At 38.1% G+C, this 26,084-nt stretch overlaps 3 protein-coding genes across 15 annotated transcripts in view; 2 read left to right on the forward strand and 1 right to left on the reverse strand.

Annotated features, from left to right (window-relative positions):
• The window catches only part of NR2C2 (nuclear receptor subfamily 2 group C member 2), a 46,615-nt gene extending 37,092 nt beyond the window's left edge, over positions 1-9,523 (forward strand). For all 6 annotated transcript variants that reach the window (XM_080605527.1, XM_080605524.1, XM_080605529.1 and 3 more), the window contains one exon: positions 99-9,523. In XM_080605527.1, coding sequence (XP_080461653.1) covers positions 99-273 — 175 coding nt within the window. In that variant the 3' untranslated portion in view covers positions 274-9,523. The remainder of the gene's footprint in view (positions 1-98) is intronic.
• A 1,426-nt stretch (positions 9,524-10,949) lies between these two features.
• On the forward strand, positions 10,950-25,489 carry MRPS25 (mitochondrial ribosomal protein S25). 3 transcript variants are annotated; one of them, XR_013955329.1, is made up of 7 exons: positions 10,950-11,121; positions 11,207-11,313; positions 11,633-11,720; positions 11,938-12,307; positions 12,422-12,706; positions 22,208-22,376; positions 22,794-25,489. XR_013955329.1 is itself a non-coding variant. In XM_080605536.1 (4 exons), the coding sequence occupies exons 1-4, from the start codon at positions 10,988-10,990 to the stop codon at positions 12,128-12,130; spliced, it is 522 nt and encodes a 173-aa protein (XP_080461662.1). In that variant the 5' UTR covers positions 10,950-10,987; the 3' UTR covers positions 12,131-12,320. The 3 variants fall into 3 exon arrangements, 1 of the variants encoding a protein (XP_080461662.1); XR_013955330.1 differs by having other exon boundaries at positions 25,310-25,489; XM_080605536.1 differs by lacking the exons at positions 12,422-12,706; positions 22,208-22,376; positions 22,794-25,489 and having other exon boundaries at positions 11,938-12,320.
• The window catches only part of RBSN (rabenosyn, RAB effector), a 187,625-nt gene continuing 175,077 nt past the window's right edge, over positions 13,537-26,084 (reverse strand). For 4 of the 6 annotated variants that reach the window (XM_080605493.1, XM_080605495.1, XM_080605494.1 and 1 more), the window contains 9 exons: positions 24,253-24,353; positions 23,567-23,612; positions 23,298-23,459; positions 22,145-22,386; positions 21,209-21,279; positions 19,194-19,280; positions 18,602-18,704; positions 18,136-18,210; positions 13,537-17,169 (listed from right to left, as the gene is read on the reverse strand). In XM_080605493.1, the coding sequence (XP_080461619.1) occupies positions 16,036-17,169; positions 18,136-18,210; positions 18,602-18,704; positions 19,194-19,280; positions 21,209-21,279; positions 22,145-22,386; positions 23,298-23,459; positions 23,567-23,612; positions 24,253-24,353 (2,021 nt within the window). In that variant the 3' untranslated portion in view covers positions 13,537-16,035. Of the gene's footprint in view, positions 17,170-18,135; positions 18,211-18,601; positions 18,705-19,193; positions 19,281-21,208; positions 21,280-22,144; positions 22,387-23,297; positions 23,460-23,566; positions 23,613-24,252; positions 24,354-24,800; positions 24,886-26,084 lie in introns of all 6 variants that reach the window. The other 2 variants (XM_080605498.1, XM_080605496.1) reach the window with 1 other exon arrangement.

The raw sequence follows: 26,084 nt of genomic DNA on the forward strand, positions 1-26,084 counted from the left end.
TATGGTAATAATAAAAACAAAAACATCTTTTTAGCCTCACAGTATTTTTTTTTAACTCATATTTTATGTATTCATAATTCACTCAATTTCTTTTTCAGGTTAGCCCGGATTCTAGTTCGCCTGCCAGCACTTAGGCTGATGAGCTCTAGCATTACTGAGGAACTATTTTTTACTGGTCTCATTGGAAATGTTCCAATTGACAGTATAATCCCCTACATTCTCAAAATGGAAACAGCAGAATATAATGGTCAAATAACTGGCACATCTGCGTAGTGGGAACAACACAATTTGATGGATCAAAGTAATTTTCTTAAAAACGTACAATTGAGAAGTTAAAAGAATAGCATTTTGGTATGTACAAATATTTCCAACTTATTACGCATTTCCTATCAGATTTCTCCTTGTCTGTTTCCCAACATTGACAAAATTGAAATGGCTGTTAAAAGAGCTGCTACAGGACCTTTTCTGCCATAAGGAATATTTTGGATGCTTTTCATTCAAAAGGCTATAGAATTACTGAACATAATTTTCATGTGCTTTGTATTTAGAAATTATCAGTGGTTAAAAATAGAGTTTTATAATATCAGAGACTAGTAATAAGATTACTTTAAAAGTAAAAATGACCAGTATGTATATATTAAAAATAACCTTGGAATTAATATCTAATAATTGCCAGGGAGTAATACTAGCACTTTGTAAACACTTGTCGCTGGAACGGTAATATCATCAATGTCCTGCTTATGAGTAGGGAGAATGAAAAAAAATTACTTATGTCCTTAGTCAAAATGCTAGTGATGTATGTGAAAATGTAGAATGCTACAGGAGACAATCATTTATTCTACAAAAAGTCACTCCATCTTACGTTATACGTTAAATAGTAATGTGGATTCTTAAATCAGATATCCACATTATATGGAACTATATTGTTAAGTTAGTGACATTGTAATTAATGGCATGGTGTGACCATAGTGACTATTACATGCTACAGAAATTACCCAAACTAGGAGAAAAAAATGTATTTCTTGCCACAGTAGTGGTGAATTATTCAGGATTTGTTGAAGTTTCTATTCAGCCCAAAAGTCATGATAAATGTTATTCTAGTAGGAAGCCTTTTAACTGTGGGGAAGGACAGTCATTAACTGGAAGAACACTCATTTTCAGTTAGAGCTGTGATGCACTTCGAGTATGCTCTGTGTATTCCCAAATTTATTCCTCTCTGTACTCCTTCACACTCTCATCATCCAGCCAAAGATACAATTTAAAACCTGAAATAGTGGGAACCTCTGTTTGTCAGCAAGAGTATATTATAAAGCTCTCACTTTATTTCTCTCCCCTTCCATGACAAAGCGCTCCCAGTCTGCAGTGCTTTCAACCTTCCTGTGAATCAGTTTGAAACAGAAGTATAGATGGGATTTCTGTTTTCATGTATCATTGCAGTTAATGACTGATATACCATAGAGTGTTAAATTAACAACTTTTTTTTAACTGTCTGAAGTAATGAGCTATCTACATGTTTTCTAGTACTGGCCTGCAAGTAATGCATCCAGCATTACTTTTGTTTTAGTATAATTTATTATTGACATTAAGTATTTTAAATAATCAAAGTTGTGTGTGTTTTTTTTAAAAAAAAAAAAAGTTATGGTGGTTAATACCTTCGTCAGATCCTGGCATATTAAAAGCATTAATTAGTTTAATGATTTGTTTGGTAGAGGCATTTTCTATTTGTATATTTTTATGTGACAAAAATCTAATGGTGAATTCAGCATACTTTTTTTCTTCCAGTAGTGATCCATATTTAGAAACACCAGGCAGGTTGGTGTTTGTGTCCTAAGAGTCTCTAGATAAGGCTTCTGATATGCTAAAAATTCTGACGTGGTATACTTCATTCTCATTAGGAGGCTCACATTTGTATAGCTCTTTACGACATGAGTGCTACATGGCTACGGCTATGTAATTTTCACTTCTGGATGCATTAAGGTCTTGTACAGTCACCATCATTAGAGCATTCAGAGTCTTCTGTTCTCAAAAGGTTGTAACAAGGAGACCAATATACATGCAGAGATCTAAAATACTGCACTTTTCTCTCAGCTTTTGCTATAACAAATGACATTCTTACATTTCTAATGTGATGGAAGGCCTGCACCCTAAACATGAAGTCAGCTGGAATGCAAAACTTTGTACTAATTGTTGTATTTCAATATAACTTATTGTGTGATTGTGTCAGCACTTCTGATGCAAAATCCCCGTTTTAAGGGTATAAAAACTATTTGTGGCTTTAACAAGAGCAGAAGTACTGACCTTGGAAAGAGTTGTGGCTGGTTTTGATATTTTCTTTTAAAAAAGTTATGTCATTGTTATAAAACTGGTATACATTGAACATGTGATTTTTTTCTACGAAAAAACAAAACAAAATTAGTTTAATTTTACTTCAGTAATTTGTAAAAAAAAAAAAAATATATATATATATATATATATAAAATAGTAATTCAGGCAATTAAGTAGGCATTGTTAAGGACAAATTAAATATTATTAAGCACAAAAGATAACCATTGAATTTTTTTTCCAAATTTGAATACACAGCTGATATTTTTTCATGGCAAGCGTTGTTTTGACTTCAGCTTTTAAAGTAAAAGGGTCCCATTTTCAATGCAAAAATTTGTTTTCTTTGTTTTTCTGATTTATGCTGTGACCATAATTGTTCAGGGAACAAAATAAAGCCCATTATAGTTTTTTGTGTATGGAGGGATCATGTGAAGTAAAATTTAAAATGTATGCATCGCATTACATTTGTAGATCAAAATAGTAAATACCATGCAGCTCTGTTTACAAATAAACTACACTCCCTACAAATGCAAGGCCACATACTGATATCCTTGATAGATCTCTGTTAGTCCCTTACTCTGCAAATAGATTCTTGGACTGTAACATGATTTTACCTAAGATAAAACATTAATTTATGTAAATGAAATTACCGCAGTGCAACACATATCTAGGGTTTATTTGTCATGTGTGCATTTAATTGATAGAATTAAACAGTTACATACAAAAGATTCTGGTAATCGCCTAAAATAATAATTCTCTTTGTGTAGCATCATCAGCATGATTTGCAGACTTGCATTAGTCAGAACCAATATAATTTAGTCCTTATGCCATTAACGAATATGTACATCCTCCAACTATACACTGTTTTGATTCTAAGAATAAGTTTGTTTTGTGGAAATTTGGACTGCAGATGGTAGATTCTTCAGCTTAAGAAATATTCAGATTCTAAAACGTTTTTGCCTATTTGAATACTAACTATAAATTCTAAAATAGTTGTGATGAGTAACCTAACACTTTTTTCTCACGTGCTGCTCAAGGGCTGACACAAAAATGAGGTTTGGCATGTGAATGAGCCATTGAAAGCAGTCCCTGCCATATGAAACTATAAACCATCTTCTCCAGTGTAGCTGCACTAAATTTGAAGTGTAATCTGTCAGTGAGGCTATTTTATTTAACATTGAAATAAATGTTTTTCCTTCCCTTACCTGTCCGTTAACAGAAAACAGATGTTCCAGAGACACAGAACCAGCAAAGAGGTTCTTTCTGCCACCAGTTTAGGTGTTGCTTGCTAGTGACAGCAGAAGGGCACACCTGAGGAAAATTGGTCTCATGAAATTGTTCCTGCTCTATGTTAACCTTTGTTACTATTTTCAACCTCTTGAAGTAGTTGGGCTTTCAGGCCACTCTAACATAGTGAAAGCAGAACAACAGACGTGGTACAGCTGCAAGCTTAAGAGTCTTAAATCATCTTTGCATGACCATTATCTAGTTTACAGTTTGGCTGCATAATAAATTCTGATCCCATATAATCCAACTATGTTATATAAGGAAGAGGTTATTACTACTGCAAAAAATACTACGAGGCTAATGTAGTTCCTGTCATATCTGAGTTTGCTAGTGACTGGAAAACACTCACAGACTAATCTCATTAACTTTGCTTCTAAATGACTTTTACTTTGTTTCTTCTTTGCAAGTGTGAACTTTTGCTTGTGAATATGGAGCAGGATTTTTTTAATTATTGTCACACTCTTTGAAAAAATATTTCTTGATTTTTAAGTATGGAAATAGCTTCTTTTCATAAAGGCCTAATTTCAAGCCAAAGTTATGTTTACGGAACTAGGGCTCAAAGGATCACAGTCTGAAAGTGATTCTAAGAAAAGTAGTGTCTTGCTGAAACTCTACATAGTGCCTAAAACATAGTGTTCAGAATCTTCTAGGTCCTGTTCCCATTGCTGTTAAAATGAAAATATTTTAACTGGGTAGAAAAATATTGATAAACTATTTAATTAGATCTATCTGAACTTGATTACATATGTATATTGGTAATAATTCATTCATATAAATGTTAAAATTCTGTACTGACAAACTGGTGTGAGAAGGACTCTTGAGAAGGAACTGGATTTGGATCTTGTAGATAAAAAAGATAAATGAGCAATAATAGTGTAGGAGCGTTTGGGTTTACCTTTGTAATAATTATTGCTTTTGTCACAAAGGCAAAAATGTACAGTAATTTACTTAAATTGAACTAATGGGATGCAGGACTAAGACCACATGCAAAAGTCATGTTTCTCTGCCTATTTACGTTTGTTGTAAATTAAATACAATGCTTTTGGTGCCAGTGGAGCTATTCTGATGTGAAACTGGTAGATAAGGAAATAATCATCTCCAAGAATCTTGAGAGAGATCCTTCAAACAAGCCTCTATTTTAGCTGCCATAAAATGTTATATTATTAAAAAGGCTCAGATTTCAGAGTACTCTGAAATGGGAAGATGGGAAACTATTGTTGGTCACTGGTGATTACTTGGTATCAGTTACTAAGTCTTTTTACTGTCATTTCTGAAGTACTTGGTCCTCCGGGCAGCCATAAGGCCTCCAGTGAATAGTACTGACTCGAGATTTCTGTGCTGAAAACGGCTGTCTCTGCATTCTCATTATAGTACCCTTCAGCAAAGGGCATATTCTGAGGTGTAATAGGGAAAACAAGTCAGGGCTCAGCTTCCAGGCCAAACCAGTCTCCTGAGGGTGCCACTTCTTTGGTAGAGACTGTGAAACACTTCAGTGTTTCCATTGTTATGTGTAATACACAGGACTTTTACAGGTTCCTGGATGAGTTCATTCAAGATACTGAAGATGCTAGTGCGTTTCCCTGTCCATTCCAATTAAGAGGATAGTTGGGATTCTTCTCTGATTACCTGTTGTTTAATAAGCAAGTGATAATTTTAAAAAGCACCAAACAGCGTGAGTACAAAGGATATCAGGAATATAGTTTAGTCAGGAAAAGGGAATTTATTAGGCTGAAGATTGTAGCAAAGAAGCAGTGATCGAAGCAGGTTTCTGCAATAACAGCACCATTGAGGGGGCCCTATCCCAGCTGGGTGACGTGAGCAGTAGAACTGGTAGGTCAGTCAGACATACGCTTCCGGCAAGTGTTTCAAAAAACTAAACTCTGAGTTGTGATAGAATCATTGCTCAGTTCCACAGCATTTACGGCACCTATAAAGTAAAAGTGATACTGCACAACACTGTGTAGTTGTTATTGGCTTCAACTGCTGCTAACTGTAGTTTTCTTCGGATGCCTATAAATGATGTAAGTGCGCAGTCATTTGAACGCTGCTTAGTGAGGAAAGAAAGGTGCACCAGTAAACACGTACAGGATCACACCCCTAGCAAGTAAATAAATTCCTATTTGATATCTCTCTCCTCTCCTTTGTTTATTCTTTAGAGCACAAAAGTGGGGAGGTTGATTCTTTTTTCCTTCTGCTGTTGCCACAAGTGAAAAAGCAGAAACATCAGGCAAACAAGTAGGTTCCCATCTGTCCCAGTAGTTTGTCATTCTTGCCATACAACAACGTTACAGCTGTTGTGATGGCTTGCTCTGATGATAAACATGGGCCTGTTGTGGCAGCAGCACACAACATCTGCAGGCCTGATACCTCCATATATCCAGGTGGAATCAGCAAAATGAGGCTATGTTTCACCCCTTAGATGAGAATAAGGGGCAGACTAAGGACAAATTGTCAGCTTCTACTGAATTTTGAATGTCAGAAAGCAATTTAAAAAAATGGCTTTATATGAAAATCAACAAAAGAGTGTGGTAAGGGGGAGCAAATGCATTTGCTTTTTGCACCTTCTAATTCTGAAGTCGCTGAGTCACTCATCAGTAAAATCTCCTGAATTAAATTCAGGCTTATTGTTCGACTAAAGATGCCATAAGCCCTCTTGTTAGATAATGATACAATCCTACTTCTTCTCCAGTTAATATTATCAACATTATATGGGAAATAATTTGTACTAAAAAAATATTAGAACATTGTGTACCAATGGTGCAGCTAAAATAAATTTTTTCATAAAGTTTAAATGCTGTAAGTCTAAATATATTAGACTTGGAAAACATCAAGCCCCAGAGTTACCTTATTACTGGGTTTTTGTTGTGAAATCATGGTAAGTTCATCACAGATAATACTGTCATAATGTTCCATGATTCCCATGGTCTGTTCGATCATTTGAGTTACATGAATGCTTTGAAAATGGCTTATTGTTAAATTCATGCCATTCTTCTTCCTCTCTTTTTAAAGAATTTATTTTACACATCTTTGTGCCTCCCACCAGTGTGCATTTCTTCATGTTCAATACTAAAACTCAATCAAGCAGCTAATGCCTATGTACATAGTTGTATGTGTGTATGAATGTATATGTTTATATCTGTCTAAATACATTATGTACAGTGTATATAAAGTGTGCAGTGTATGTATGTATATATGTACAGATACGTAGCCATGTATTCATGATATTCTTTATGTTAAACTTTTCATTCATTTTCTAATCCAGAGCTTTTTAGCTGTCATTTCTTAGCACAAACTAAGCCTGGCTTAAGCAGGTAAATCCCTATGATTTTCAGAGCTTTGCACCTTTTTCTAAACCTAGCTTGAATATCACAGAATCACAGAATTGTAGGGGTTGGAAGGGACCTCAAGAGATCATTGGGTCCAACCCCACTGCCAAAGCAGGTGTATGTGGTATTTTCTTTTCAGTACTGACAAATAAATTCAGTGAAGCTTGTGTCTTCTACATTTTTCCCTTTACGTTTTCATGTTTGATGGGTGAGGTCAGCCAGTGAAGAGTAAATAGAACCTAAAATGTCTGTTAAAAATAAGTGTATGAATAAAAAGACGAGAAAGAAAGTACTCATAGAAAGTGCTTCCACATTTCAGTATATGCTCACTCATTCTCTTTCAGCTTTCTGAGAAATGTTTTTTGTGAAGTTTTATTCCACAGTGAAACTTGGTAAGAGATTGATTGTTTCAAGTCTTCAGGTGTAGCTATAACTGAAAGAAAACCAAATTGCCTTCTATCATTGAACTGTAGCACACAGAGCAGGATGCAATGGATGCCATTTAAAAAATCAACACATTACCATAATGATTACATGAAACCAAACTTAATTAAACAAAGGCTATATCATCTGTTCAATGAAGCAATTACACATAGTGGTAATGAAGTAAGAGGGAGGTCACAGTTTGTTTCTTAGCAAATATAAAGACATTGGATTTTCACAGTCCGTTTCAATTGTGTATTCACTTTCCAAAGGTACTGTTTTTTGTCTAGCTTAAACTAAACAAAGGTAGTTAGTTTGTTTAGTTGCCAAAGCTAATGTCCATTTTCATGTTCTGTCCTTTTCTGAAACTGCAGTCTGCAGATCTTAGAGTGTGTATGAAGTTTCCATCATTCACAGTGGGAGATGGGCACATGGAGCATTAATGAATAGACTTGCAGTAAGACAGTGTATTACTTGTAGGGAGTACTCAGTTACTTAAATTATCAAAATGTAAGTTGTTCTTGTGCTTTTTCCCTTCTGATGACTTGAACTTGGATAGAAAACTTAGAGAAGTAATTATATTAATGTTATTAAAAATAACAATAATAAAAAGTTTACAAACTGCTTAGGGTAGTTCAGCATGTCTTTTGTATTGAAAAGGTGAAGTGGAATTTTCTGGGCATTTGTTTTCACCTTGTAGACTCAACGTGGTGAAGACTTGTGCATGTTTAACTTTGAGCAGATGAGCAGACACTGATTAAAATAATGTGAGTTTCTTGCATGCTTAAAGTAAAGCACAAGCTTCTTTCAAAGTCAGGCCCTCTGCGTGTAAAATCTCTGCTATGAAGAATGCTAAGAATGTTCTCTTGTTTCTTAATATATTGTTAGTAAGCATTTGTATGCTTTTGTTTTAAATATAGGACCTGTAAAACATCAATCTTTAATATTTCAAGCCCTTTTTCTGAGATGTTCAGCAGGAAAACTATTTAATGGCAGGAATTCCTGTGACAGATGGTTCTTCATTGGTGTCATGACAATCAGTGTGGTTTGAATAATGTTTGCTTTCCTCTTTAAAGGCTGAATGGAAACCTGAATGTCTGTTCATGTCATTGTGCTGCAGTAAAATTTTAAAGATTAGGAAGTGGATTGAGGTATTGATCTGGACTGAATCTGTTTAAAAAAAAAAATGTGGATTTATAAAATTGTGGATTGTGGAAATCCAATTGTGGATTTATAAAAAGAGCATATTTTAAAACTGCAAACTTGTTTTATATACGTTTGAATTGTTTTTATTCTGAAGGGCAACATGCACTCAAATTTAAGTGGTGCTATGTTGTCATATTCTACAGAAACTGTGTAACGTGAAATCAACTTTCTCTATTTGATGTCAGAAAGCAAAAGTCTGAGAAGCACACCTATTGCCAGGTATCTAACATCCTTGAATAATCAGCTTCTTGTACATTATTTTTTAATGATCTTAGATAAATGACAAGAAGGCACAGGTCCATTTTAATATATTTTCTACGACTGTGGGTTGTATTCTTTAAGAAGAAAACACGTTGCTTACATATGTTTTACCATAAATTGAATTCAGGTAAAATCTGGGAATATTTTTCATAATTAATCTGTACTCTAAAATACATTGCAAGTCAGTGTTCAGTTTTGTAATTGAGAAACTGCACATTGTGTAAGTGTTGTATCTGTTTGGCATAGGCATACCAGGGAGCTCTGAGCTCTTATAAAAAAAAATAAATCCCATTTTTATAAAAGGAATGATCTAATTTTAATTCCTTGGGATATTTTCTGGAAGTCTCTGCTTACTATCCTCTAGAAAGCTATTGTTTATGCTATTATATTTTAATTTCAGATTCAAACCGCACAAGAGTTATTCATTTATCACAGCTACTTTTGTGGAATCAACATTGTATGTGTAATAGCATATTAAAATAATAGCATGATTTTTTTAATCTGAATTTTATATCTAATCAATGTCTTCAGTCATGAAGAGGAATTTGCATTGTTGTGTTTGTATATAGAGTATTTGCAGTGCATGATTTAGCTTATGCATTTTATTAAATGCTGTTTAAATGTGGCATTATATTGTTGTGGCTTAAAACTACCACCTAAATGAGGTTTATACTATTAAAGTGAATTACAGATATAAATGCATTCTTGATTTTTATTCGTAAGCTCACTGAATTTCTTAAACATTAGGTGTCGAAGCCCAGTGCTCAATAGGAACAGAAATTTCCCTTCACTGTGAACAAGCTGAGAAGGACTTTTTCCTAAAAGCTTTAGTTCATCTTCAGCCTTCTGCATTTCTCCTTTTTTTTTTTTCTTTTGGTGAAGAAAATATCTACTAACAGATAATACTTTCATCTGTTACTTGCTTTCTACTCCCTGGATTTTAAATTAGGGTAGTGTGTTAGATTTTAGTTCCCTTCAAACACACTTTATAGCAAAGACAATGAAATTGAACTCTTCCCAATGGTAAACACAATGTTATTTATGATGTGGTTGAGATGCACCACATCTTTTACATCTATTTTTATAGAGAAGATGGTTAATTTCAGTTCTCCTTTTCTGCAATTAGGACCCCTACAACTTCAAGGATTTTCATTTAGCAGAAATGAGGCTCAAATGATTTTAGGTTTCAGTTGTCAAAACTAGGTGCTTAAAAGAAAAAAACATACATGCAAAAAACAGGTAATTCTCAGTTAGGGGCCTACTGTGAAGCATGTGGTCTTGTCCCCTAAGCTGAACAAGTTCATCCTCTGACCATTGAGTTTGTGTCCACGTTTGTCCATAACTGGAACTGTGTCCGCATAACCGAGCATTCACTCTGTCAGCCACCAGCGGAGCCTCTAAGAAACAGAACTACTGGAGCTCAGAAGCGCGTTACTGTTCAGGGTCAGCGTGTGTTGCTAGAACGTTGTGGAGCACTTGTGTGCTCTGGGTGTGAACTTATGCATGGAGGTAGGCATATTTTATTTGACCACAAAATGGATTTTTTTTTGGCATTTGATAGAGCCGCGTGGCTTGTTGCAAACAAAAACATACATTCAACCATGCCCTGCCAGCTGTATTAATTTAATTGCTTTTTATATTTCTTATACTATAAAGTATTAGTGACCAAAAGAAAACCCTTGCCCCTAGCATGTTTTGAGATGTCTTTTCCGTCGAGGTACTAGGTTACTAAGAAGGAAATCGCCAGAAATAAAGTGGAAAATGGTTGTGGTTATCCTTTGTTTTGTTCTCCCGGGGAGAGGAGGGGCAGCCCCGTCTTTCTTTCGTTTTAGTTCGTCCCCTGCCTCGCGCGCCCCCGTCACCCGGCCGTCCCGTGCTCCCCTCCCCGGCCGCCGCGGCGCGCCCTGCCTCCCGCTGCACCGCGCCCGGCTGAGGGAGCTGGGGGCGGCCTCGCGCGGGGCAGCGCCGGGGGCCCGGCCCGCCCGCGCTCCCGGCAGCCGTTGGCCGCGGCCGGTCCGCCGGCTGCGGCCCGCGCGGAGAGAGGGCTCGCGGGCCCCGACGCCGGCCGAGCCCCGCGCCGCGGGCGCCCCCGGGCCCGCCGCCCCGGGCCCCGCCCGCCCGCAGGGGGCGGCGCCTCCCGCCCTTCCGGCCGCGGCGGCGCCATGCCGATGAAGGGCCGCTTCCCCGTGCGGCGGACGCTGCAGTACCTCAGCCAGGGCGACGTCATCTTCAAGAGCGCGGTGAAGGTGATGACGGTGAACTACAACACGGCGGGGGAGCTGAGCGAGGGCGCCAGGTGAGCCCGGGGCTGCGCCGGCAGCGCGCCGCGCCTCGGCCGTACCCCGCGGGACCCGCGGTTTAATTTTCCTCCCTCCTTCTAGAAAGTTTGTGTTCTTCAACGTCCCCCAGATCCAGTACAAGAACCCCTGGGTGCAGATCATGCTCTTCAGGAACATGACCCCCTCGCCCTTCCTCCGCTTCTACTTGGGTAGGTGGCGCCGGGCCGGGCCCCGCCGGGAGCCTCCCCGGGCCCCCAGCGAGCGCCGCCTGCGGGGCCGGGGGCGGTGCGCGGGGTCCCGGCGGCGGCCGCCGCGTCTCGGCCTTGCTGCGCGGGGCGATGGCTTGGCGGTGCCTGGTGAGCGATGTGCGTTGGTATTAACTGCAGTAGGGCAGCAGGTTTCACACATTTTTTTTTTAGTTTCGTGCTTTTTAAAACGCTTTTTTTGTAGGCACGGTGAAATTGCACGTGGTGGGCAGGGAAGGGGCTGTGGGGACTTCCGCCATAGTACCATGATTTTTTTTAACAGACAGCGGAGAACAAGTTTTGGTTGACGTGGAAGATAAAACCAACAAGGAGATAACTGAGCACATTAAAAAAATCTTGGGGAAAAGCAAGTAAGTAACAATATGCTGATGTACACACATCATAGGATGTAGCATACATCATAATACAGTCCCTACAAACTTGTCGAGTATATAGGATTTTTTTTTCCAAATAAATTGTCAAATTTAACCGGGTAAAGCCGTCCTTCTGGTAAGTTGTGTATCGGGAATGGATAGGAAAGGCTGCCATTCAGGCTTCCGATAGTAACAAACTAATCTCTTTTTCTAGAGAAACACTTGAAAAAGAGGAAAGAGAAAGAAAAAAACTATCACATCCTGCAACTTTTGGGCCCAAGAAGTATCATCTGCGAGAGTGCATGTGTGAAATTGAAGGCCAAGTTCCCTGCCCTGCCTTTGTGCCACTACCCAAAGAGATGAGGGGAAAATATAAAGCTGCTTTGAAAAATGAAGCATCAGCCTGAAATCTCGAGCCATGCAGTTGTTTCCTCAGGGCTGGGTGATCAAGGTGCTTCAGTGAGAGACAAGGGTTAAAACATCATGGAAACAGGAACAAGCAAGTTTGTGTGATACTGACATTCTTGTCCCATAATTCTTACAGCTACAACTAGAATAATTAAAATGAAAAATATTAAATAAATGTAAGTTAAAAAAGCAGCTTTTGTTGTGCCAGTTTTACAAAGTATTGCAGTCAAAGCTGTGTGAAAGCAAGAAGGAGAACTGACCAGAGCCATGTTTTGTACTCATGCCTACAGATAAAACGTTACAGCAAAAATAGCAGATTCACAGCATGGCTGGTGGTGGAAGGGACCTCTGGAGGGCATCTGGTCCAACCTCCTCCAGCAGGAACACCTAGAACAGGCTGATGGTCTTTGATGATCTTGAAGGGAGACTCCACAGCATCTTGGACAACCTGCACAAGAACTCCATCACCCTCACAGCAGATGTCTTTTCTGATGTTCAAAGGGATCTCTTCCCGTGTTCCAGTTTGTGCCCATTGCCTCTTGCTTGACACTACCATCCTTGAAACTTCTCTTCAGGTATTTGTGTACATTGATAAAATTCTTCCTCCCTGCCACATGCCTTCTCCTCTTTAGGCTCTCAGCCTTTCTTTGCAAGAGAGATGCTTCTAGCCCTTAATCATCTTAGCGGCCCTTTGGACTCTGACCAGTAGCTCCAAGTCTCTCTCATACTGGGAAGCCCACAACTGGAGCCAGAACTCCAGCTGTGGAGTAGCAGTACTTCTTACTGGTTCTATGGGGAAGGATCACGCAGCCTGCTGGCAGTAGTTTGCCTGATGCAGTTCCCAAGATCATGTTTGCTTTGAGATAGAGAAACTAGGGGTAAAAGTCGATTTCTCTTAAAAGCAGCACAGGGTTCCACAGACTCTCAGAACATTTCAAATGTTCCCACCCATTTCCAGCTTGTACTAACTGAAGACAGCCAAATGACATACTCCCAACTGAAACTGCATACTGAAATGAAGGCCAAAAAGAAAAACCCACAAGCAAAGGAGACGCATAGCTAGACAACTTGACTTCCAGGTAATTCTAGTCAGCAAGTTCAGTGTGCTTCATAGTCCAGTGCTGCTGCTCTGTAACTGCTTTTCCTTCAGCTGCTCCTTGACCCTGAACATGATCAGAATAGCTTCTGCCTCACCAAACAATTACAGTGTACCTATAATAGTATATATAAATACATGATAGATAGTACTACAGTGCTTTGAATTATGTCGTTGCATATAGTATTAAGCCAGGATTATCTATTTCTGCAGTAATTTGAACATATACTAGCATTTCTGAGCAGGTGGTTGAATACAGAATTTCACACCTACGTGAATGAGCAACCTCTAAAAATCATCAAGGGCAAATACAGCACAAAATAAATGTTTATTTCATCTCTGTTTACAAAGTTTTCATACAGAGTAGTGCATGCAATGTTAACAAATGTCAATGCAAGTTATTTATTTAGCTTTATGGTTATGTCATCTTCATTTTGTTGTGCCTTGTGAGCCTTACAGCAATCCAAATACCAGTGAATGTCTTCACATTAGAGATGACTTTAGTATCAGATTGCTAGTCACATTTAACACTGACACTGATCATGAGGTATGCTAGTCTGTTACCTGCTTGTAAAAATATGTTGTTACATATACAATAAGGATACTTTATTAGTGTATTAGGCTGAAAATACAAAGAATGCAAGATAGTTACAACAAGGAAAAAACAATTCTAAAAGCAAAAGCTGAAACCACTGAAACATTCTTTTTGCATCAACATCAAAAGAAGTTTTGGGTTATAGTGCAGGGAGCAGTCCTCTTGACTCACAAACTAGTCTGTCTTAAATAGTTACCCTATACTACTACTTTTAAAACAATTCTGTGTATAAAGGGGATAAAGTTTAGCTATCTTAATGTGTTTCTTTATCTTGCTGCCTTCCTAAGTCTGGTGCCACAGTGCACTTTTGTGCTACTTGACAACCTTTCAGAATCCTTTGTTCTTTATTTCATTTGGTGCAAAGTAACACTAAGGGACTCAATCAACAATAATAAAACACCTTAGTATAAACCCTCAGGGTCTTACGACAACCCATTCTGCACACCTTTCAAACTCAAATTTATGCTACAGTAAAAGAACAGCTATGTTCTTCAAGTGGCTGCTCTAAATTATTTTGATCATTTACTAGTGTTACTGAGGATATGTTTTCTTTGTTTGAAACAGAAGTTCTACAAGTCCATACCTCCACATATTTACAAAAAAGTAAAACTAGGGTTCTTGCTGTTTAGGTAGCACGATTATATCTGTGTCTCAGAAATATTACGTGATGTTCACATTATAGCTATGCTATTCATGTTATTGGAGACATAGTTAAAAGAAGTGTCCTGTTCCATACAACTGCACTTCTGTATAAGCCCACCATTATTAGTGCTGTACAGTGCGATCTGCCCAATTCCTCTATTTCAGCTTTAATTAAATACACCCTTTTGACTAACTCCTCCCAACCACCTTTTCAAACACCAATGCCTGACAATGGACCTCTGCCTCTCAAAGGCAAAAATCAAAGCAGATCAGGCACAGTCTTTTGCAAAGATACATGCTGACTTAACATTGAATGATTCTACATTTCGATATCAGTATCTACGTTACCAATCTTCAGAAGCCCAGCATTAAGCCTCCCTGCACCACAGATGCTGGCCATCCTCTAGCCATCCCCCAGGTCACAGGTTCACACCAAGACTCCAATCTGGAGCTTCTTATTTAAGACAGCTGTGCCTGATTCTCTTAATTTCTTTTGATGGGAATCAAGTGTAAGATAGGATCTGCTATTTGGCACCATCGCAGCCCAGCTTTCACTGAATTCCAGTTTAGTGGCACTTCAGCTCTCCATTATAAACAGAACTTCTGTTCTCTAAATGCTATGAAGAGGGTTCCAGTCTCACAGATAAAACAAACATGATCATTCTGTTACCCAGAAGACATAAAGGAATATACAAGTTCCACAATACAGTTAGGGATTGCAGGGTCACCTTTTAAAACTGTAGTTTGTGCTAGCCTGACATTCTTCTCCCTGTGAACGAGCATTTAGGTATTCATTCCCACACAGATTGGTCTCTGAAGCCAGTTCAGCTTTCTCTCTTACACTGCAATTTGTGCGTAGAGTAACTGGGAAATTAGAAATGATGAAAGGGCAGCACCCAAATTTTACTCATGAATTTTTATAAACACTTCTAAAAAGTTACTCATGTTAAGATCAGTTACAAAGTTTTTCCTCATAGTCTTAAAATCCCTTTTATGTATTAGCATTGCACAAAATTGATCTGCAGCCTGGGTATTCTGTATCTCAAAGAATCACAGCAGCCTTTTAACAGCACTTTCCTGTAACTCCATTAGGGCAACTAGGCTAGCCTGTAACACTTGTACTGTGCCATTATCAAAAGACGCATACATTTTAGAAACATTTTCATCTCTTTAGTCAGAGTGCCACTTGAAAAACCAATAATACACCTAGTACAATAACACAAGAGAAAGGAGGAAAGATGACGAACCAACCCTGAAACCATTTCCAAGTTGTAGTTCCCTGTTACCACTTAACTCTTTTGACCAAATACACAATAAGACCAATTACCACTAAGAGGGTTGTAACAAGTTATTGTAAAATTTCTTAGCATAAGTGTTCAAGACTAGCAGCATTCCTCAATTTTCTTTCTTCAAGGCTGAGTAGTAGTGGAAATACGTAAATGAAAGTGCGTAAAAAAATCCCACAAGATTCTCCCAATTCCCTCTTGTAACCTGTACTCCTGTTTATCTGTTCTACTTTCCCATCTTTAACAGTGGACATGAAATAATTATTACACAGCCCTACTGCTGCTTCAACAGTTGGATTTCTCCTTTTGTTTTGCTAAGGTGCACTTCAATTCCTTCAAGTTCTCTGTCAGTACCTCCACCTCATCCATTCGCCCACTATGTTTGGCATCAAATATATAGGCTTTAATATTATCTATCTGTTGGAGAAGCAGTTCCTCCTCTATAGCCTCCTCTTCTGAGATCTCATTGCCATCCTCCACTTCAAAGGGATTGGTAGAAGATCCCTCTTCAAATGGATTCCCAGAATTCCAATTGCCCCCAGACTCTTGACATGGATCTTCATCCTCTTCAAAGGGGTTTGAAGTACTGACAGATGCTTCATTAGTTTGTTCATCCTCCTCAGTCTCAAATGGATTATATTCTTTTTTATCACTTTGTAGAACAGCATTAGAGAAAGAAATCAGCGGAGAAACGTCTTTGGCAAATGGGTTAGCAGGATCTTCTTCTGATAGAGGGGTATCTGCTTCATCTTCAAAGGGGTTTAGACAGGCTGCCCTATTTTGGTCTTTGTCGCACTGTGGGACATTCTGGGGTTTGACTGGAAAGATAAAGTACTCTTTAGCTGGCAGCTGTTGAACAGCAGTAGTTTCAAAACTTGGGTTCCCTTTCATCTGAGTAATATCCAAATCCAATCCATGTGCTATCAAGTTCTGATTTTCTTTTGCAACTTCATGCTGATGCTGCTTGACTTCTCTGAAGTCTAAGGAGTGTGTCCTTGCATGTTGAGACATGAATTTGTGGTGTTCTCTTTCCCATTCTTTTTCACAAAGGACCTGAAGTTCCTCCCTCTGCATCTCTTCCTCTTCTGCCTGTTTTCTAGAAAGCTCAATAGCTTTCAGAGTTTGTTGTTGATCGTATTCATCCTGAAGCTGCCTCAGGTTCTCTTGCAACATACGGACCTCGTCTAGCCGATTAGCTGCTTTTGCTTGCTTAATAAAGGATGTGATGTTGTCAATCTGCTGAAGAAGTGGGTCTGCTATCTCACATTGTCGAGATACACTAGATGTAGGTAACCAGCCTTCAGATTTCCTGACTGTTCCTTTTCTTAGGTGACTTGCATCACCGTTAACTGCAGCTACAGATCTGGAAGTCGAGTCCTTCTGCTTTTCCTCTTGTCTTCTGTGTGTTTCAAGAGCCGCCTAAAACAAACATGTAGGGAGAGAACACCACGATTTTTTTTTTAATATCCGTAGGTACAAAAAGTTAGGCTTTATCTACCTTAGACACTGCTGTCACAAACAGATCAGTTCCACTTTTGCTTACTCTGCAGAAAATGGTCATTTCCGTAATATTGCCTAGATGTTTCCCTTCAGTTTATTTGTGAAAGTACTTAATATCCCTTCATATCTGCCTGTACAAACTTGAGGGCAAGGAGGAACAGTGACAGCGTTATACATAGAGCAGAAAATGCCTAATCCAACTGTCCAAAGAGTGGCCTCAAACTGATTTGTACAGTAACTGTATCACAGTCAACTACAGCAGGTACTTCTGTAATAGAGCATCAGTGTTAAAGATCACTGATGATACTAGCTTTTGGAATGCAATGATTTTTATTTCTCAACTTCTACCTCAACATAAAGTTGGTTTATTTTACATTTAGTGATGTCCTCCCTCCTAACTGGAAAAAAAATAATCCCAAACCTCTCTGAAGATGCATCCTTATTCTAGATATTTTTCTTCTTTTTTTTTTTTAACCACCTAAAGAAGTCTCCGAATTCTACTTGTGCAAATGAACTCCAGAACACAATTTGAAAATCCACATAAGCTAAGATACTTAAAGGCTTTCTGCTGCAGTACTGCAGAGCAACAGCACGAGTAAGCAAGTCGTTGCTACTTTCTAGAAGTACCCAGCTCTCAGTACTGACCTCTGTCTCTCTGTTCTAGGTAGAAATACAATGACTGTATTACACACATCCCTGAAAATGGACATGGAATGATCAACACCAAAAAATTTTTTTTGAAGTCCAATGTTAAGGACAGCTATTCATTCATATACACAGAGGTACTAATACATTGAGATTAACTCTGAGTTGTAAATAACTGTGCATTTCTTTAAGACCTTGAAGGAGGCCCTCATACAAGATACAGATCTTAACCTGTCTTACCATATGCAGTCTTCTCTTCTTCAGTTCTTCATACTGATCTTTGGTTGGCAGGGACATTAGGCCAAGCAGTTTTTCCTGGCAAAAATTGAAATATTTACAGTTTTACTTGCAGGCGTTCAGCCAAATTTTCAGGATTTTTTTTTTCTTGAATATAGAAATACCACCAACAGAACACAGACAAATAAGAGGGACTTCTACACTATAGTTACTGCTGCAAGTCTGAGCATATCATGGCTGCCTTAACTATACCGCTAGCTAGGCTCAACCTCCACCAGAGACAAAGCAAAGATCTCTCAAGCCCCGGAACACAATACTGCTCTGACTACACGATCCATTCGGTGGAACTACAGAAAAATCCACAGAACTAAACATTCTGTCAAAATAGTTTTAAACCATGGGGATGCCCAGCAAAGATGACAACACTACATAAAACTTAAATTCAGCTCATAACATATGTTTAATTTACCTGAACAAAAAGTGTAGCTGAGTATCTTATCATTCTCTGAAGCTGTAGTGTTTTAGGATGAGGTTGGGGCTCTTCATGCAAGCCTAGGTTCAAAATCTTCTTACTGAATCAAAGCAAATGTACGATCTGATCAGTTCAAAAACAAAGGCCAAGGAAAATACAACAGAAAATGAGGCAGACAATATCAAATTAACATTTTCCAATGTTCTTTTAGGTAAGCCATTCTAGATACTACAAATTGTAACACTTAAAAAAAACTATGCCTCTATTTGTCTCCTCTGCATTTAAGTTATTTTCACTACAAAGGAATGTATGGTTGGAAAAGGAAGTAGAGCTTGATAGTGCACAGGAACAGCATCTACCTTTCAACATCCTCATTACAACTGAGCAGACAAGTTGACTATGAATAAGCAGGTAGATGTTACACAAACATAGGCCCCAACAGTTGAGAATAAGAAAAACTACAGAAAAGTCATCACAGAAGGATATACAGCACAAGCTGTATTGGAAGAGGAAAAAAAATCCTGTTTTTCTTTATTGTTATGATGCACATGAGAGAAAGCAATAGGCAGCTCGTGCACACTTTCTTTACCTTAAGGCATCTATAAATTCATATACTCTTTGAATCTCCACTCTCAAGTCATTTGCATGTTCAAGATTGTAAGTCGTCTCCCCGGCACTAAGAAATAAATACAACTTTATTGTAAGCCATGCATCAAGCTAATAATAAATACAACACTGGAAGTTATCCCAAGGAGATGTCAACAAATGTAAAGATAGTTAATCCTTTAAAATGCTTTTATTTTGAGCTCATTGTGTTTAAAAGCCTTTTCATTCTGACAGAAGTGGAAAGTGATAATCAACTTATGAATGTGAAGATTTAATAGATCATTTTATTTATGATTTTATTATTTACACTTATAGGAGAAATTGGATTTTAATACAAGAAGAATCCCACTCTATCAATAATATCTAAAATGTACACAACCTAACAAATACATTCATTCTGTGTTTTTTTTCCAGGCCACTGGGTGCAGGAAAAAAACGAAACAAAACACTCACTGATTGAATAAGACGACTATACCACTAAAGTAGTTCTCTCTGCTTACGTTTGTCAGAAAGCAAAAGTCTACAACCCCATATGGGTGTCATACTTAAGATGCTAGCAACTAACTGCATCTACACGGAGATCCAATCACTAGAATCCTGTATTTATTGAGAAAACGAATTAACATTTAACAGGGAAGACTCTTCACCAGTTTTTAAGCTTCCCTCTCCTTTTATATCTCAAATACACAAAATAATGATCACGCCCTCAAAAATAACAACTTTTCAGGACTCAGTACTAGTCAGAATGAAGTACGCAATGCAAAATCCTTAGTGTAATACTTATCTCTTAATCTGCAAAACTTGTAAGATCCTTAGTGGGTCAGCTAAGTCACAAGTGACCATACCTTAACATTTAAATATCTGCCTCTGTAAGAACTGAACACAGACGTATAGTTGTATCTGTGTTTAGATTTACTAAGTGAAACCTGAATAAAGGAAGGAACCCCCCTATTAATTCAACAACACAGAAAGTCAGGAAGTCAAGTAGGGAAAACAAAACCACTCACATTTTTGTAAGGGTTTAAAGAAATGCAAAACGTGATTGTTGTTACAATCCTTTTGAGGGGAGATCCTAGTGCTCTTTAAGAGGTGATCAAACATTGTAATTTGGGAAGGAGTCAGGATCCAAGTCAGCACAGTATACACCATGTATGCATTTCTGCATACTGCTAATTCTCTGAAATTTTCACTATGTTATGAAAAAAATATTTTTAGTAGTACAAATTCAGATTAAAAAAACCAACCCTCATAGTAGCCTACTTCACATCTCCTTTGGAACAACTTCCAGAAATTTGCTGTACAGCTTCCTTCTTTGCCCTATAAGCTCCTTGAAATCCACCGATTTCAGCAATACCGCAAATGGCAGAAGTGACTTTTTTATAGCCAAGAAATGTACTGTTTTTCCCTCTAGTCTTCACTACTCTATTACATTTCATACATTAAGCACATGTGGCAGTCTTATATTACATTTATTCAGTATGGCAAGTCTTTCAGCAGGTCATTACAATTAAGGATGTAAGTAACGTAAGTCCTAATTATATTCAGTTCTGTAACATTAAATTCTGACTATGCTTAAATCAGAAGCTGTATTTAAGACTGATAAAACCATAGAATTTCTCCCATTCTACAAGTTGAAAGCATAACCCTAGCATTATTACTTTTTAAAAATTATTTTTAAATACAAATTTATGGGAAGAAAATATTAATCCAGGCACCCAAGTGATGCACCAAAACTCTGGAATTAATAAGTCATATGTTAATTAGTAAGAGATCACAGGGATGACACTCATCAGCTTTAATACTTGCTTTAATAATCTATTCCATTAATCAACATGGGGTTTTGACAGGTATTTGTCTAGATTTTTTAAAAAAATAGAGTACTTTCTCATGACCTACACAATCTTGTAGCCTTAGCACATCACTTCTTTACTACTTCTCACTTTTACAGCTGCATAAAAACGCATATATTCACAAACAAAATTAGTAAATAGGGCTTACTTTAGCGATTCTGCCATCTTTATATATTCTGGCGCCTTCTGGTCAACCTTCTCCATACAGAGTCGGAGTTTCTTATTTAAAACAAAGTGTATAAAAAGAACTCGCGTCAAAACACAAATGTAAGCACATGCTGACATAAGCCTTTCAATGTGCCTATGCACACTCCAAGCTAACAGTGATGAAAGCCATTTGACTATTAAGGATCACAGCGCCCTTCAGCTGTCCTCAGAATACAGATGCCATGGTCAGGAACAGAGAGAATCTCTGTACCCCTGCAAGGTGAACTTGAATTCAGAAGCTGTTCTAATGGGAAACTTAGGCAACTTCTAGTCTTAGTTTCCTCATAGAGAGCATCAACAGAAAGTCCCATTAATACTAACCTTGGGGCTGGGAGAAAGGCTTACAGACTGTATTGAATACCCAATGACTGTCAGTACCTGCTATCAAAGCATATTTGAACATAAAAGTTCCAGCCATACGCTGTTGGTCAATTTAGATGGTTCCAAAAAGTATTTACCACTGGTGTGAGGACAGAGTGCTGACAACATGAAGTCGTACAGTTCCAGTGCAGCCCATTAACAAAGCGCACAGCACATCACTGGTTTAATAAGGACTGTTCTGAGGAATCCCAGTTGACATAGTTCACAATTTCAAGAGGCAACTCAGAACTATTAGTTTCAGATGCAGAGAATAAAGCTGTGCCTTAAAATGAGGGTTTAAGTTATCATGGGTTATAAGTACTACATGGCACCTGGCTCCATCATTTCAGATTTTTCTTTGTTATGTGGCATCAACACCCAATACAGTCTATCATCTGTACACAGGCAAATACTAAGCCATAAATAGCTTGGACATGAGAGAACAAGCCAAAAACCAGGTAGCAACAACTGCAGGTATATATACTGAGTATGAAAACAGCAAGGAGCTTGATTTTACCTCATAGAGTTTCACAATCTCTGGAGTGTATTCTCTCTCATCAATCTGTTGTTCTCTTTTCAGCAGGGTGTCTTTGCAGTGCTGACAACAACGGATTCGGTCATCATCCTTCTCATCCAGAACTGAGCTTACACTGCTTATGCTGCTAATGCTGCCACGGCGGGAGCCATGGACGCTATTAGGTGAAGAGCTTGGGCTAGTATGAGAACTCAAGGCCTCTTTGCTGGCACTGGTGAGTTTGCCTAGAAGTTATACACAGGTAATTTTACATTGATTGGAGAGACCAACAGATTTTACCAACACAAATTAATTGAACTTTTAACCGAAGCTAGTATTACCTGAAATACTAGAAAACTGTCTTGAAAAAGTTTGCTGAAAGACATGCAAGGAACCCATGACAACCAGATCTACATGTCAGAATTTGGGTCTTCACTGTAAGATCCTGCTCTATTCTAAAAGCAGCTAGAGAGCACTCTACTGGGAACCACTTGCATACTTTATGCCTAGAAACATTCTCACATTATCCTGAGTTGAACGTTGGAGCTTGCATAGTTACAAAACAGTGTGTGGAGAAGAGGTATGTTAATGCTGTACTTATTTTGTGCTTGAATTCTCTGAAGATCCCAATTAACATCATTTATTTCCACAGAACATAGTTTCCCCTCCAATGCACTAGATAAGGAAGGAAACTAAAGTTGAAAGTGCTTCCTAACAGGCTTGTGGATAAATTACCTTGATGTCAACAGTTGGACAATTGTGGGCAAGATTTGAAATATCCACAGCAGTTTTAAATGTCAAGAACTTCTGGAGTTATAACTCCAAGAATTAATACCTCCAGAGCTACGGTACTCAGTACAATTTTGGAATATGCCACAACTAGTAATACTATGTACTAGTATATTCTAGTAACTTTTTCAGCATTATGTAACACTTCCCAATCTGAAGAAGGAACAGAGACAAAGACTGTAGAAATCATTCTTCTTACTCTGTTTTGCAGACAAGTGTCTGCAGGGAACTGACTGACACACTGAAGAATGAGTTTCCCATGCAAACGGAATATTAAGCTTGTTTTCTTGTTCCAAAAAGCCAGGATGCCATTAGCACCCTGAGTGAGATAAGGAAAGGAGGAATTAACACTACCCACTGCACTTACTTGCCAAAGGAAGACCGACAAGTTCCATGCACTTCTTGCACATAATAGACCCACAAAGGCGGCAATGGTGACGTCGATTTCGAATACTGAACTTACTGCCACAGTCTGGGCAGAATGGAACATCCTGATCATTGACCCAAGGCACAACAGACTTCTCTATAGCTACAATCGGGTGGAGAGGGAGGGAATACACACAATGTAAGATATTCAATTAATTCCTTTGCTGGTAAACTATAGCAGCAAGTAGTCTGAGGTAAGCTCATACCAACCTCTTATTTTAGTGGACTCGGTATTTGCTCTGTCAAACGATGTAAGCTAGTAGAAGACAAACAACACATTCAAGAAAACTGCACTTTTGTAAGAAAAAAAAGGCAAGAACTCCACAACCTCCTAACCCCCCATCCCATCCCAACAGGAAAAGTCTGCCATCTTTAAAAGCCTGTTTTACGTTAGATTCCTGCAACCTTCCTGATTGTTTCTAATGCTATATTCAGACAAGTAGTGCTAACCAATTACCGCCAAACCTGCTCCAGTCAGAGCATTTGGACATAGTTCTTAGATCATCCAACATTATTGCAAGTAAAAATGCAAATAAATCATATGTCAGTGGTGGATTTTGCTGAATGACGAGCTGGAAAAGTCCTGACACGTTAGGGAGAAACTTTGTAAGGTGAAAGATGGAGAAAACATACAGAAAACACAGATGGTTCTTAAGTACATGAAAACAGCATTTTCAGTTTGAAAATACTGCACAGAAACAGAATTCATATGTGCAGTACAGAGTCAGACCAAACTACATAAGGATAAAAAAAGCACAGTAACTTGTAAAGAGTCATAATTTAGTATCCTTTAAAAAGTGCACTTCTGCATAAATGGGCACCCTTCACACTAAAACATGACTATATGTCTAGGAAACATTTAAGAGACTAGAATATTAAAAAAGCAGCAAAATTACCTTTTCTAACCTGATTATTAACTTATTGACTTCAACTACATAGTGATCAATCCTGGCTGCTCGGTGTTTCTTAAAATCAGAAAGATGGCTTCTCATAGCACCTTGGGAGAGAGCAGAAAGTTTTCAGAGTCACCTAGGTGTTTTACATGGATTTAAATGCATATAAATGCCTCTTGAAAGGCAGCTATCCCTTATTTTTCACCATTTATTTCTCAGGTTCAAATGGCATTTTAATGACATTAGGATGCTAAGTTTTTGCGGTTCTGCTCCACATAAAACATGTGGATTAAAGCCTAATTAATGGTGTTTTATTTCTACTACAGAAAAACTAAGAACACTACGTTAAAGAGAACAACTGCAATATTTTTTTTTTTAATCTCCATCCCTCAGTTACATTTGGCAAGCTATTATCAGCTAGCACTTATCTCAAAACCAGCTCCCATTATTTCCTGACTACATCTGGAACAAAGGCAAGATGCAGGTCCAGTGATTATTTGAGGTCTACACAACAGCATCTTCTCTTTCAGATTTCTGATCATCCTTCTCACTTTTAGAGGTCTGAACCAAATCCTCAATCACAGTTCAGGTCTACAGAAACGTCATCACCAAGTACGCAGAAGATCAGTACAGCATCTATTTAAGAAATACACAATTCATTCTCAACAAAATCGGGTTTAAGTTTTAATCCTTTTCTTAATAACATAAACCAGATACTGAAAAATCAAGACACAGACAAAATAAGTTATCTTTCTTCTGACTGGTAGAACACAAAAGCAGATGTTGCTCTTTGACACTAACTGTACAAACAAAGGACGTCACTTCCTCATTCTAACAAAAAGATGTAAAAAACCCTCCATAGCTGAATTCAGAGGAATGGGAGAGCCCCTCTGGCTAACTGAATTCAATCTCTGATTTGGAGACATTACAGGACCCCTTTCACAAATCCACCAAATCCTATCCTAAAATCCCTAAGGTTCATATTCCCCACTCTGATCAGAAACCTTCTGTTAATTCACTGCTTCAATTTATTCTTAGCTACTAATTTTGACTATTTCAGCAGCAATCATGGTATGAAGTCAAAAGTACAATGATCTGCAGAACTCAGACTCAAAGGACAAAGTCCTCATCTGCCAGCAGCACAGGAAAACTCCCAGGACCCGCAAGAGACAGTGCCGTCTCCTCTCCCTGAAAATAACCATAAAATTTCTGCAATAATAAAAGGCAATTTCCAGTAACAGTATTTGTAATTAATGGCTCAGTCAACATATTATTTAACTTTTGCAAAGTTTAAATCTATAGCCATAGTTGTTTTATTTTTGTTTGATTAATTTAAACCTCTTTTTAATGTGAGATTACCTATACCTCAAATCCAAAGAAATAGCTGAAAGTTCAAATCAGGGGACAAGCATTTTGTCAGGCATATAAGCTAACATCTACTTGAACAGTAACCCAAAAGGCAGAGATTTAATATGGCGATAGCTTATTAATCAGTGGATTATCTGTTTTGTTAAAAGCCACAAGATGCATGCAGAACACCTCAAAGCTAGATGAACAGTGCTAAATATATATCCAGCAAAACTCAACAGCTCAGGTGCAGTGAAATAACAATTAACCATGCTCTCAAGGGGTTTGAGTGTTGATTCTATAACACACACACGTATTTTCCACATCATCCCACACAACATAGGCAGGCTGCACAGAATCAATATGCAAGCCATAACCCCATGCTACAGTAAATCAAATGTAATACAGACAATTCCATGCAGCTTCAGCAAAACTGTTCAATTTCCCCAGCGAAGATTAAAATAAGAGTTAACCCCCCTGCGTATTGC

This window comes from Anser brachyrhynchus (genome assembly GCF_964034855.1).
Source record: "Anser brachyrhynchus genome assembly, chromosome: 10".
Taxonomy (NCBI): Eukaryota; Metazoa; Chordata; class Aves; order Anseriformes; family Anatidae; genus Anser; species Anser brachyrhynchus.